The 12,476-nt window shown below is 50.5% G+C and overlaps 1 protein-coding gene across 3 annotated transcripts in view; it reads right to left on the reverse strand.

The window, feature by feature from the left end:
* LOC109884877 (nuclear receptor ROR-alpha A-like) overlaps nucleotides 1–12,476 on the reverse strand; it is a 254,807-nt gene that overhangs the window by 93,429 nt on the left and 148,902 nt on the right. For all 3 annotated transcript variants that reach the window (XM_031812904.1, XM_031812905.1, XM_031812907.1), the window contains exon 2: nucleotides 11,633–11,662. In XM_031812904.1, the coding sequence (XP_031668764.1) occupies nucleotides 11,633–11,662 (30 nt within the window). The remainder of the gene's footprint in view (nucleotides 1–11,632; nucleotides 11,663–12,476) is intronic.

Raw genomic sequence — 12,476 nt, forward strand, 5'->3', positions numbered from 1 at the left:
AGGAACCAGGTAACTAGGTAGGTCAGTGAGAGGAACCAGGTATAGCTAGGTAGGTCAGTGAGAGGAACCAGGTATAGCTAGGTAGGTCAGTGAGAGGAACCAGGTATAGCTAGGTAGGTCAGTGAGAGGAACCAGGTATAGCTAGGTAGGTCAGTGAGAGGAACCAGGTATAGCTAGGTAGGTCAGTGAGATGAACCAGGTATAGCTAGGTAGGTCAGTGAGAGGAACCAGGTATAGCTAGGTAGGTCAGTGAGAGGAACCAGGTATAGCTAGGTAGGTCAGTGAGAGGAACCAGGTATAGCTAGTTAGGTCAGTGAGAGGAACCAGGTATAGCTAGGTAGGTCAGTGAGAGGAACTAGGTAACTAGGTAGGTCAGTGAGAGGAACTAGGTAACTAGGTAGGTCAGTGAGAGGAACCAGGTATAGCTAGGTAGGTCAGTGAGAGGAACCAGGTATAGCTAGGTAGGTCAGTGAGAGGAACCAGGTATAGCTAGGTAGGTCAGTGAGAGGAACCAGGTAACTAGGTAGGTCAGTGAGAGGAACCAGGTATAGCTAGGTAGGTCAGTGAGAGGAACCAGGTAACTAGGTAGGTCAGTGAGAGGAACCAGGTATAGCTAGGTAGGTCAGTGAGAGGAACCAGGTAACTAGGTAGGTCAGTGAGAGGAACTAGGTAACTAGGTAGGTCAGTGAGAGGAACCAGGTAACTAGGTAGGTCAGTGAGAGGAACCAGGTAACTAGGTAGGTCAGTGAGAGGAACCAGGTAACTAGGTAGGTCAGTGAGAGGAACCAGGTATAGCTAGGTAGGTCAGTGAGAGGAACCAGGTATAGCTAGGTAGGTCAGTGAGAGGAACCAGGTATAGCTAGGTAGGTCAGTGAGAGGAACTAGGTAACTAGGTAGGTCAGTGAAAAGGGTTCATCATGGACACCATTGCCCACTTTAAAAGTCTCCTGTTCACTCTGGCACCTGGCTGGAGAGGAGAGGAGAGGAGAGGAGAGGAGAGGAGAGGAGAGGAGAGGAGGGAGGAGAAGGGAGGGGAGGAGGGAGGAGAGTAGGAGAGGAGAGCAGGGGAGGGGGCGGAGAGGAGGGAGGGGAGGAGAGGGAGGAGAGGAGAGGAGGGGAGGGAGGAGAGAAGAGGAGGGGAGGGGAGGAGAGGAGAGGAGGGAGGAGAGTAGGAGAGGAGAGGGGGAGGAGGAGAGAAGGGAGGAGAGGAGGAAGGAGAGGAGGTGAGGAGGGAGGGAGGGAGGGAGGGAGGGAGGGAGGGAGGGAGGGAGGGAGGGAGGGAGGGAGGGAGGGAGGGAGGGAGGGAGGGAGGGAGGGAGGGAGGGAGGGAGGGAGGGGAGGAAACGGGAGGAGAGGAGACCAGAGGAAAGGAGAGGAGAGGAGACCAGAGGAGAGGAGGGAGGGAGGGAGGAGAGGAGGAGAGGGAGGAGAGGAGGGGGGAGAGGAGTGAAGGGGAGGGGAGGGAGGAGAGGAGAGAGGAGAGGAGTGGGAGGGAGGAGAAGGGAGGAGAGGAGGGGAGGAGGGAGGGAGGAGAAGGGAGGAGAGGAGGAGGGAGGGAGGAGAGGAGGAGAGGAGAGCAGGGGAGGGGGAGGAGAGGAGGAGGGAGGAGAGGAGAGGAGAGGGAGGAGAGGAGGGGAGGGAGGAGAGGAGGAGAGGAGAGGAGAGGATGGAGGGAGGAGAGTAGGAGAGGAGAGGGGGAGGAGGAGAGAAGGGAGGAGAGGAGGAAGGAGAGGAGGTGAGGAGGTGAGGAGGAGAGGAGGAGAGGAGGGGGGGAGGGAGGGAGGGAGGGAGGGAGGGAGGGAGGGAGGGAGGGAGGGAGGGAGGGAGGGAGGGAGGGAGGGAGGGAGGGAGGGAGGGAGGGGAGGAGGGGAGGAGAGGAGAGGAGAGGACAGGAGACCAGAGGAAAGGAGAGGAGAGGAGACCAGAGGAGAGGAGAGGAGGGAGGGAGGAGAGTAGGAGAGGGAGGAGAGGAGGGGGGAGAGGAGTGAAGGGGAGGAGAGGAGAGAGGAGAGGAGAGGAGTGGGAGGGAGGGAGGGAGGAGAGGATGAGAGCAGGATGTAGACTAGTCCTGGCTGGTCCATTTGCGGACAACACCATGCTGTGATGTCCAGGGGTTCTAGGAGAGATATGATGTCACATTAGATGAACACATCTCTCTACGGTCTTGGGCACAACAGTGATGTAACCTGGGGGTCATTGGGTGTGTCGGATCTTGTTCCGGGTCTTTCCCCATCAGACACCCTCGCCCAGCCCCAGGCTGTAGTGAGACTCAGCTTGATGTACCAGGACACCCCCTGGACAGGACACTAGTCTATCTCCTGTTTCTGTAGTGAGACATCTTGATGTACAGTACACCCCCTGGACAGAACACTAGTCTATCTCCTGTTTCTGTAGTGAGACAGCTTGATGTACAGGACAACCCCTGGACAGGACACCCCCTGGACAGGACACTAGTCTATCTCCTGATACTGTAGTGAGGCAGCTTGATGATGTACCAGGACATCCCCCTGGACAGGAAATCTTTACAGTCTTTGGTATGACTCGGGCCAAGGGTATGCTACAAGGAAACGTAACAAATTATAAACCATTGCAAGTCCATTCAGGGAAACAACGCTTACATTTGACCTCAAAATGACCTCAAAATAACATCTTATTTAATTAACCGTTATTTTACCAGGTAAGTTGACTGAGAAACACATTCTCATTTACAGCAAGGACCTGAGGAATAGTTACAGGGGAGAGGAGGAGGTGAATGAGCCAATTGGAAACTGGGGATGATTAGGTGACTGTGATGCTATGAGGTACAGCTTGGGAATTTAGTCAGGCCACCAGGGATAACACCCCTACTCATATGATAAGTACCATGGGCTCTTTAGTGAGAGCTATTGGCCCTCCAACACCCCTTCCAGCAGCATCTGGTCTCCCATCCAGGGACCGACCAGGACCAACCCTGCTTAACTTCAGAAGCAAGCCAACAGCATCTGGTCTCCCATCCAGGGACCGACCAGGACCAACCCTGCTTAGCTTCAGAAGCAAGCCAACAGCATCTGGTCTCCCATCCAGGGACCGACCAGGACCCACCCTGCTTAGCTTCAGAAGCAAGCCAGCAGTGGGATGCAGGGTGGTAATAGAGCTCATTGTGTTTATGCTCTTATTCAGAATGAACTGATTAAGATCATAAACACAATGAGCTCTATTAAACAGAGCCTGTGAGTTGGCTGACTGTCTGACTGATTAGCTGACTGGCTGACTGATTAGCTGACTGGCTGACTGACTGTCTGACTGTCTGACTGACTGACTGATTAGCTGACTGGCTGACTGTCTGACTGATTAGCTGACTGGCTGACTGATTAGCTGACTGGCTGACTGACTGACTGTCTGACTGTCTGACTGGCTGACTGATTAGCTGACTGGCTGACTGTCTGACTGATTAGCTGACTGGCTGACTGATTAGCTGACTGGCTGACTGACTGTCTGACTGACTGACTGATTAGCTGACTGGCTGACTGTCTGACTGATTAGCTGACTGGCTGACTGACTTGCTGACTGATTAGCTGATTGACTGACTGACTGACTGACTGTCTGACTGACTGTCTGGCTGACTGATTAGCTGATTGACTGACTGACTGTCTGACTGACTGTCTGGCTGACTGATTAGCTGATTGACTGACTGGCTGATTGTCTGACTGTCTGACTGACTGTCTGGCTGACTGACAGGCTGGCTGATTAGCTGACTGACTGACTGATTAGCTGAATGTCTGACTGACTGACTGACTGACTGGCTGACTGACTGACTGGCTGACTGATTAGCTGACTGACTGACTGATTAGCTGACTGGCTGACTGACTGACTGGCTAGCTGACTGGCTGACTGGCTGGCTGACTGATTAGCTGACTGGCTGACTGATTAGCTGAGTGGCTGATGGATTAGCTGACTGGCTGGCTGGCTGGCTGACTGGCTGACTGGCTGATTAGCTGACTGGCTGACTGACTGACTGACCGACTGGCTGACTGACCGACTGGCTGACTGATTAGCTGACTGACTGACTGACTGGCTGACTGATTAGCTGACTGACTGACCGACTGGCTGACTGACTGATTAGCTGACTGTCTGACTGACTGGATGTCTGACTGGCAATGTGGGTATGGAAGGCTGAGTATGTGTGGGGGGGGGGCTTACTACCCCCACTCTCATGCCCTCCCTCCACCCCCATTCTGCTAGATCCTCAGAGGAGACCCCCCCCCCCCCACTCCACTATTCCCCAGGGGCTCCCCAGTCTGTGTCCTCCCCAACCTCCCTACCCTTTCCTTAGTTCCCCCCAGATCTCTCTGGTTATCACAGTCCATCCCTCAGCCCCCATCTCCCCCAGGCAGGGAGAGATACATGGCAGTTATCTCAGAGGTCTAAGAGCATCGCTACATTGCTGGGGAGTACAAGGCTAAGAACGAAGGAGAATTGTTATAATATTCATGATATGGTCATTAGGGATTGTGACGGTCATGAATATTAGATGACTGCATGTGCTGCTGCTGCAGGAAGGGGAGACTCGTTTGCTACAACACCTTCCTTGCTTTTCAGCGACGAGCAACACAGTTTAATCACGCTGTCAAGAGTCCACGTTACCGCGGAAACGGACTCAAAAACGCATGAACGCCCGGCCATCCTTGTTTCCCCGTCAGCTGCCCACTTACATGACGTCCACTTACATGATTATACGTGATAATGCCAACCCTAATGTTCATATCTAATATACACCGAGTGTACAAAACATTAGGAACACCATCCTAATATTGAGTCACACGGGGATGCATGGTCCATATTGACTCCAATGCTTCCCACAGTTGTGTCAAATTGGCTGGATGTCCTTTGGGGTGGTAGACCACTCTACATACACACAGGTAACTGTTGTGGGTATTAAAAACAGCAGCATTGCAGTTCTTGACACACTCAAACAGGCCCCTACTACCAGAACTCGTGCAACATCACTTCAATTTGTTGTCTTGTCCATTCACCCTCTGAATGGCACACAGACATAATCCACGTCTCAATTGTCTCAAGGCTTAAAATCCTTCTTTTAACCTGACTCCTCCCCTTCATCTTTAACCTGACTCCTCCCCTTCATCTTTAACCTGTCTCCTCCCCTTCATCTTTAACCTGACTCCTCCCCTTCCCCTTTAACCTGTCTCCTCCCCTTCATCTTTAACCTGACTCCTCCCCTTCATCTTTAACCAGGTCTCCTCCCCTTCATCTTTAACCTGACTCCTCCCCTTCATCTTTAACCTGACTCCTCCCCTTCATTTAAAACCTGACTCCTCCCCTTCATCTTTAACCTGAGTCCTCCCCTTCATTTTTAACCTGACTCCACCCCTGCATCTTTAACCTAACTCCTCCCCTTCATCTTTAACCTGACTCCTCCCCTTTATCTTTAACCTGACTCCTCCCCTTCATCTTTAACCTGACTCCTCCCCTTCATCTTTAACCTGACTCCTCCCCTTCATCTTTAAATAGGTCTCCTCCCCTTCATCTTTAACCTGTCTCCTCCCCTTCATCTTTAACCTGACTCCTCCCCTTCATCTTTAACCTGACTCCTCCCCTTCACCTTTAACCTGTCTCCTCCCTTTCATCTTTAACCTGACTCCTCCCCTTCATCTTTAACCTGACTCCTCCCCTTCATCTTTAACCTGACTCCTCCCCTTCATCTTTAACCTGACTCCTCCCCTTCATATTTAACCTGTCTCCTTCCCTTCATCTTTAACCTGACTCCACCCCTTCATCTTTAACCTGACTCCTCCCCTTCATCTTTAACCTGTCTCCTCCCCTTCATCTTTAACCTGTCTCCTCCCCTTCATCTTTAACCTGACTCCTCCCCTTCATCTTTAACCAGGTCTCCCCCTCTTCATCTTTAACCTGTCTCCTCCCCTTCATCTTTAACCTGACTCCTCCCCTTCATCTTTAACCTGACTCCTCCCCTTCATCTTTAACCTGACTCCTCCCCTTCATCTTTAACCTGACTCCTCCCCTTCATATTTAACCTGTCTCCTTCCCTTCATCTTTAACCTGACTCCACCCCTTCATCTTTAACCTGACTCCTCCCCTTCATCTTTAACCTGTCTCCTCCCCTTCATCTTTAACCTGTCTCCTCCCCTTCATCTTTAACCTGACTCCTCCCCTTCATCTTTAACCAGGTCTCCCCCTCTTCATCTTTAACCTGTCTCCTCCCCTTCATCTTTAACCTGACTCCTCCCCTTCATCTTTAACCTGACTCCTCCCCTTCATCTTTAACCTGACTCCTCCCCTTCATCTTTAACCTGTCTCCTCCCTTTCATCTTTAACCTGACTCCTCCCCTTCATCTTTAACCTGACTCCTCCCCTTCATCTTTAACCTGACTCCTCCCCTTCATCTTTAACCTGACTCCTCCCCTTCATCTTTAACCTGACTCCTCCCCTTCATCTTTAACCTGACTCCTCCCCTTCATCTTTAACCTGTCTCCTCCCCTTCATCTTTAACCTGACTCCTCCCCTTCATCTTTAACCTGACTCCTCCCCTTCATCTTTAACCTGTCTCCTCCCCTTCATCTTTAACCTGACTCCTCCCCTTCATCTTTAACCAGGTCTCCTCCCCTTCATCTTTAACCAGGTCTCCTCCCCTTCATCTTTAACCAGGTCTCCTCCCCTTCATCTTTAACCAGGTCTCCTCCCCTTCATCTTTAACCAGGTCTCCTCCCCTTCATCTTTAACCAGGTCTCCTCCCCTTCATCTTTAACCAGGTCTCCTCCCCTTCATCTTTAACCAGGTCTCCTCCCCTTCATCTTTAACCTGTCTCCTCCCCTTCATCTTTAACCTGACTCCTCCCCTTCATCTTTAACCTGACTCCTCCCCTTCATCTTTAACCTGTCTCCTCCCCTTCATCTTTAACCTGTCTCCTCCCCTTCATCTTTAACCTGACTCCTCCCCTTCATCTTTAACCTGCCTCCTCCCCTTCATCTTTAACCTGACTCCTCCCCTTCATCTTTAACCTGCCTCCTCCCCTTCTTCTACACTGATTTGAAGTGGATTTAACAGGTGACATCAATAAAGGGATCATATCTTTCACCTGTAATCACCTGGTCAGTCTATGTCACGGAAAGAGGTGTTCCTAATGTTTTGTCCACTCAGTGTAACGTGGAAGTGTGGTATCAGCGGTTATTTGTCGGGAAGCAGTGGGTTTTAGCGAAACCAAAAGGTAAGCAATAATGAGTGATTGCTAGAAAACAGTACATTACTATCATTACATTTACAATGGGTTTTGATTTAGTATCTTTCTGTAATCCCTGATATCAGGGTAGTAATGAGTTTGATTTTAATGTGTGATTTATCCTCCAGACCACCTCGTTCTTAATCACTCTGGACCCTAATCTACTGGTTCTGGACCCTAATATACTGGTTCTGGACCCTAATATACTGGTTCTGGACTCTAATCTACTGGTTCTGGGCCCTAATCTACTGGTTCTGGGCCCTAATCTACTGGTTCTGGGCCCTAATCTACTGGTTCTGGACCCTAATATACTGGTTCTGGACTCTAATCTACTGGTTTTGGACCCTAATCTACTGGCTCTGGACCCTAATCTACTGGTTCTGGGCCCTAATCTACTGGTTCTGGGCCCTAATCTACTGGTTCTGGACTCTAATCTACTGGTTTTGGACCCTAGTCTACTGGTTCTGTACCCTAATCTACTGGTTTTGGACCCTAATCTACTGGTTTTGGACCCTAATCTACTGGTTCGGGACCCTAATCTACTGCTGGGTGTCAATGATGCTCAAGGACCATAATCCACTGGTTCTGGACCCAAATCTACTGGTTTTGGACCCTAATCTACTGCTGAGTGTGTGTGTGCGCGTGCGGACATGTGTATATGTGTGTGCGAGTGTGTGTGTGTGTGTGAGTGTGTGTGCGGGTGCGGGCATGTGTATATGTGTGTGCGAGTGTGTGTGTGTGAGTGTGTATGCGCGTGTGTGTGTGTGTGTGTGTGTGCGTGCGTGCGGGCATGTGTATATGTGTGTGCGTGTGTGTGTGTGTGAGTGTGTGTGCGTATGTGTGTGTGTGTGTGCGCATGTTGGCAAGTGTATATGTGTGTGCGAGTGTGTGTGCGTGTGTGTGCGTGTGTGTGCGTATGTGTGTGTGTGTGTGTGTGTGTGTGTGTGTGTGTGTGGAGAGAGAGAGTCTGCGTAAGTGTATGAATGCCAAGTAAAATATCAATGTAAACGGGGACATATTCTCTTCCTAAATCGGCACAGTACCATGGGGAATGATGAATACTTCTGCATCCTGCTAGCGCGTCGTCTCTCTGCATGCCAAATGGCATCCTACCTTCATAGCGCACTACGTTTGAACTGCAAGGGCCCAGGGAGATTTGAGATGCATCCTTAGTGTCTCCGTTCTCCCATCACACGGTAATCTCAGTAATTTCTGTAATCTCAGTAATCTCAGTAATCTCAGTATTGATACTGAAGGTACAGGAGGAGACATGTTTAAGCCAGGGAGACTGATACTGAAGGTACAGGAGGAGACATGTTGAAGCCAGGGAGACTGATACTGAAGGTACAGGAGGAGACATGTTGAAGCCAGGGAGACTGATACTGAAGGTACAGGAGGAGACATGTTGAAGCCAGGGAGACTGATACTGAAGGTACAGGAGGAGACATGTTGAAGCCAGGGAGACTGATACTGAAGGTACAGGAGGAGACATGTTGAAGCCAGGGAGAATGATACTGAACGTACAGGAGGAGACATGTTGAAGCCAGGGAGACTGATACTGAAGGTACAGGAGGAGACATGTTGAAGCCAGGGAGACTGATACTGAACGTACAGGAGGAGACATGTTGAAGCCAGGGAGACTGATACTGAAGGTACAGGAGGAGACATGTTGAAGCCAGGGAGACTGATACTGAAGGTACAGGAGGAGACATGTTGAAGCCACGGAGAATGATACTGAAGGTACAGGAGGAGACATGTTGAAGCCAGGGAGACTGATACTGAAGGTACAGGAGGAGACATGTTGAAGCCAGGGAGAATGATACTGAAGGTACAGGAGGAGACATGTTGAAGCCAGGGAGACTGATACTGAAGGTACAGGAGGAGACATGTTGAAGCCACGGAGACTGATACTGAAGGTACAGGAGGGGACATGTTGAAGCCAGGGAGACTGATACTGAAGGTACAGGAGGAGACATGTTGAAGCCAGGGAGACTGATACTGAAGGTACAGGAGGAGACATGTTGAAGCCAGGGAGACTGATACTGAAGGTACAGGAGGAGACATGTTGAAGCCACGGAGACTGATACTGAAGGTACAGGAGGGGACATGTTGAAGCCAGGGAGACTGATACTGAAGGTACAGGAGGAGACATGTTGAAGCCAGGGAGACTGATACTGAAGGTACAGGAGGAGACATGTTGAAGCCAGGGAGACTGATACTGAAGGTACAGGAGGAGACATGTTGAAGCCAGGGAGACTGATACTGAAGGTACAGGAGGAGACATGTTGAAGCCAGGGAGACTGATACTGAAGGTACAGGAGGAGACATGTTGAAGCCACGGAGACTGATACTGAAGGTACAGGAGGAGACATGTTGAAGCCAGGGAGACTGATACTGAAGGTACAGGAGGAGACATGTTGAAGCCAGGGAGACTGATACTGAAGGTACAGCAGGAGACTGATACTGAAGGTACAGGAGGAGACATGTTGAAGCCAGGGAGACTGATACTGAAGGTACAGCAGGAGACATGTTGAAGCCAGGGAGACTGATACTGAAGGTACAGGAGGAGACATGTTGAAGCCAGGGAGACTGATACTGAAGGTACAGGAGGAGACATGTTGAAGCCAGGGAGACTGATACTGAAGGTACAGGAGGAGACATGTTGAAGCCAGGGAGAATGATACTGAAGGTACAGGAGGAGGACATGTTGAAGCCAGGGAGACTGATACTGAAGGTACAGGAGGAGACATGTTGAAGCCAGGGAGACTGATACTGAAGGTACAGCAGGAGACATGTGTGAAGCCAGGGAGACTGATACTGAAGGTACAGGAGGAGACATGTTGAAGCCAGGGAGACTGATACTGAAGGTACAGGAGGAGACATGTTGAAGCCAGGGAGACTGATACTGAAGGTACAGGAGGAGACATGTTGAAGCCAGGGAGACTGATACTGAAGGTACAGGAGGAGACATGTTGAAGCCAGGGAGACTGATACTGAAGGTACAGGAGGAGACATGTTGAAGCCAGGGAGACTGATACTGAAGGTACAGGAGGAGACATGTTGAAGCCACGGAGACTGATACTGAAGGTACAGGAGGAGACATGTTGAAGCCAGGGAGACTGATACTGAAGGTACAGGAGGAGACATGTTGAAGCCAGGGAGACTGATACTGAAGGTACAGGAGGAGACATGTTGAAGCCAGGGAGACTGATACTGAAGGTACAGGAGGAGACATGTTGAAGCCAGGGAGAATGATACTGAAGGTACAGGAGGACATGTTGAAGCCAGGGAGACTGATACTGAAGGTACAGGAGGAGACATGTTGAAGCCAGGGATAATGGGGGAAAATATCCTCTGTAGATTAGCTTCTAGTCGTGAGACTCGGGTAATATTAGACAGGGGTAAAAAAAAAAAAAGAAGACCTCAGAAATCGAACGCCCTTTACAAGACCCAATGAAACAAAGGACGTCTGTGTGGTTTAACTTGTTACCGTGGCGATGCCAGACAGGAAATGGAACTTCACACGACACACATTATTACATTTGTTACATCGATGACAACATGTACCTCTGTGTCCCCCCCCCCGTCCACCAATCACAGACGACTAACGTCATTTCAGCTCAAGAGGCCATTGGTTGGCCTGTTCTATTTCAACACCAACAGTACAGGACCAAGAACATTCTGTTGCAGTAGCCTTCCAAAATCTACACGTTCCAATATGTTCCCTAAACAAGACAGGATGTGACATCACAGGCTGAAGGATCCCCCCCCCCCCTCAGTGTGTGTAGGACCCCGTCAGTCTGCTAAGAGACAGTGTGTGTAGGACCCTGTCAGTCTGCTAAGAGACAGTGTGTGGAGGACCCCTGTCAGTCTGCATAGAGACAGTGTGTGTAGGACCCCTGTCAGACTGCATAGAGACAGTGTGTGTAGGACCATGTCAGTCTGCATAGAGACAGTGTGTGTAGGACCCTGTCAGTCTGCATAGAGACAGTGTGTGTAGGACCCTGTCAGTCTGCATAGAGACAGTATGTAGGACCCTGTCAGTCTGCATAGAGATAGTGTGTGTAGGACCCCTGTCAGTCTGCATAAAGACAGTGTGTGTAGGACCCCTGTCAGTCTGCATAAAGACAGTGTGTGTAGGACCCCTGTCAGTCTGCATAAAGACAGTGTGTGTAGGACCCCTGTCAGTCTGCATAAAGACAGTGTGTGTAGGACCCCTGTCAGTCTGCATAAAGACAGTGTGTGTAGGACCCCTGTTTATCAGTGGTATTGTTTTGAGGACAGAAGCTGTTCTGTCAGCTGTTTATCAGTGGTAATTGTTTTGAGGACAGAAGCTGTTCTTCACTCCAGCCATAGCGGACTGTATCATTTGTAGAAAAATAACTTCTAGACACTTACATGTATGTGTCTTCTTCGCTGCTGACGACCCTGAGAGAAACAGGAAGAGACCAGCCGTTAGATCATCACTCAACTCAATGACATCCACTCTGTGTTTCTGCTCCAGACCACTTTAATACGAGAAGGGAACGACTGAGGGGAGAGAGGAGTCTGTCTGTCCATTTGGCTCCTCTCCTAAAGGCCTCTAGGATCCCAACCCAACTCAACCTGAGGGGAGAGGAGTCTGTCTGTCCATTTGGCTCCTCTCCTAAAGGCCTCTAGGACCCCAACCCAACTCAACCTGCGGCATAAATCTGTTGGTCCTCAATGACTCGCTCCACTGGTGCTCTGTTCTACAGGCTGCGACAAGGGCACAGAAACAAGTGGGCGGGGTTAGAGAGTGTGTGTGTGTGTGTGTGTAGGGATCTGTATCTCTGTGTGTACCTATGAGGACAGCAGAAACATGGCCCGAAGCCTTTACCTACTCAAGCAGGACTCACCCCATCTCCCCTCTCTTCCATTCATGTCCTCCCCCTGACCACTGTACCCAGGTCTCCTCTCCTCCATTCCTGTCCTCCCCCTGACCTCTGTACCCAGGTCTCCTCTCCTCCATTCCTGTCCTCCCCCTGACCTCTGTACCCAGGTCTCCCCTCTCCTCCATTCCTGTCTAACCTCTGTACCCAGGTCTCCCCTCTCCTCCATTCCTGTCTAACCCCTGACCTCTGTACCCAGGTCTCCTCTCCTCCATTCCTGTCTTCCCTCTGACCTCTGTACCCAGGTCTCCTCTCCTCCATTCCTGTCTTCCCCTGACCTCTGTACCCAGGTCTCCCCTCTCCTCCATTCCTGTCTAACCCCTGACCTCTGT

Source organism: Oncorhynchus kisutch, unplaced genomic scaffold (genome assembly GCF_002021735.2).
Source record: "Oncorhynchus kisutch isolate 150728-3 unplaced genomic scaffold, Okis_V2 Okis03b-Okis08b_hom, whole genome shotgun sequence".
Taxonomy (NCBI): domain Eukaryota; kingdom Metazoa; phylum Chordata; class Actinopteri; order Salmoniformes; family Salmonidae; genus Oncorhynchus; species Oncorhynchus kisutch.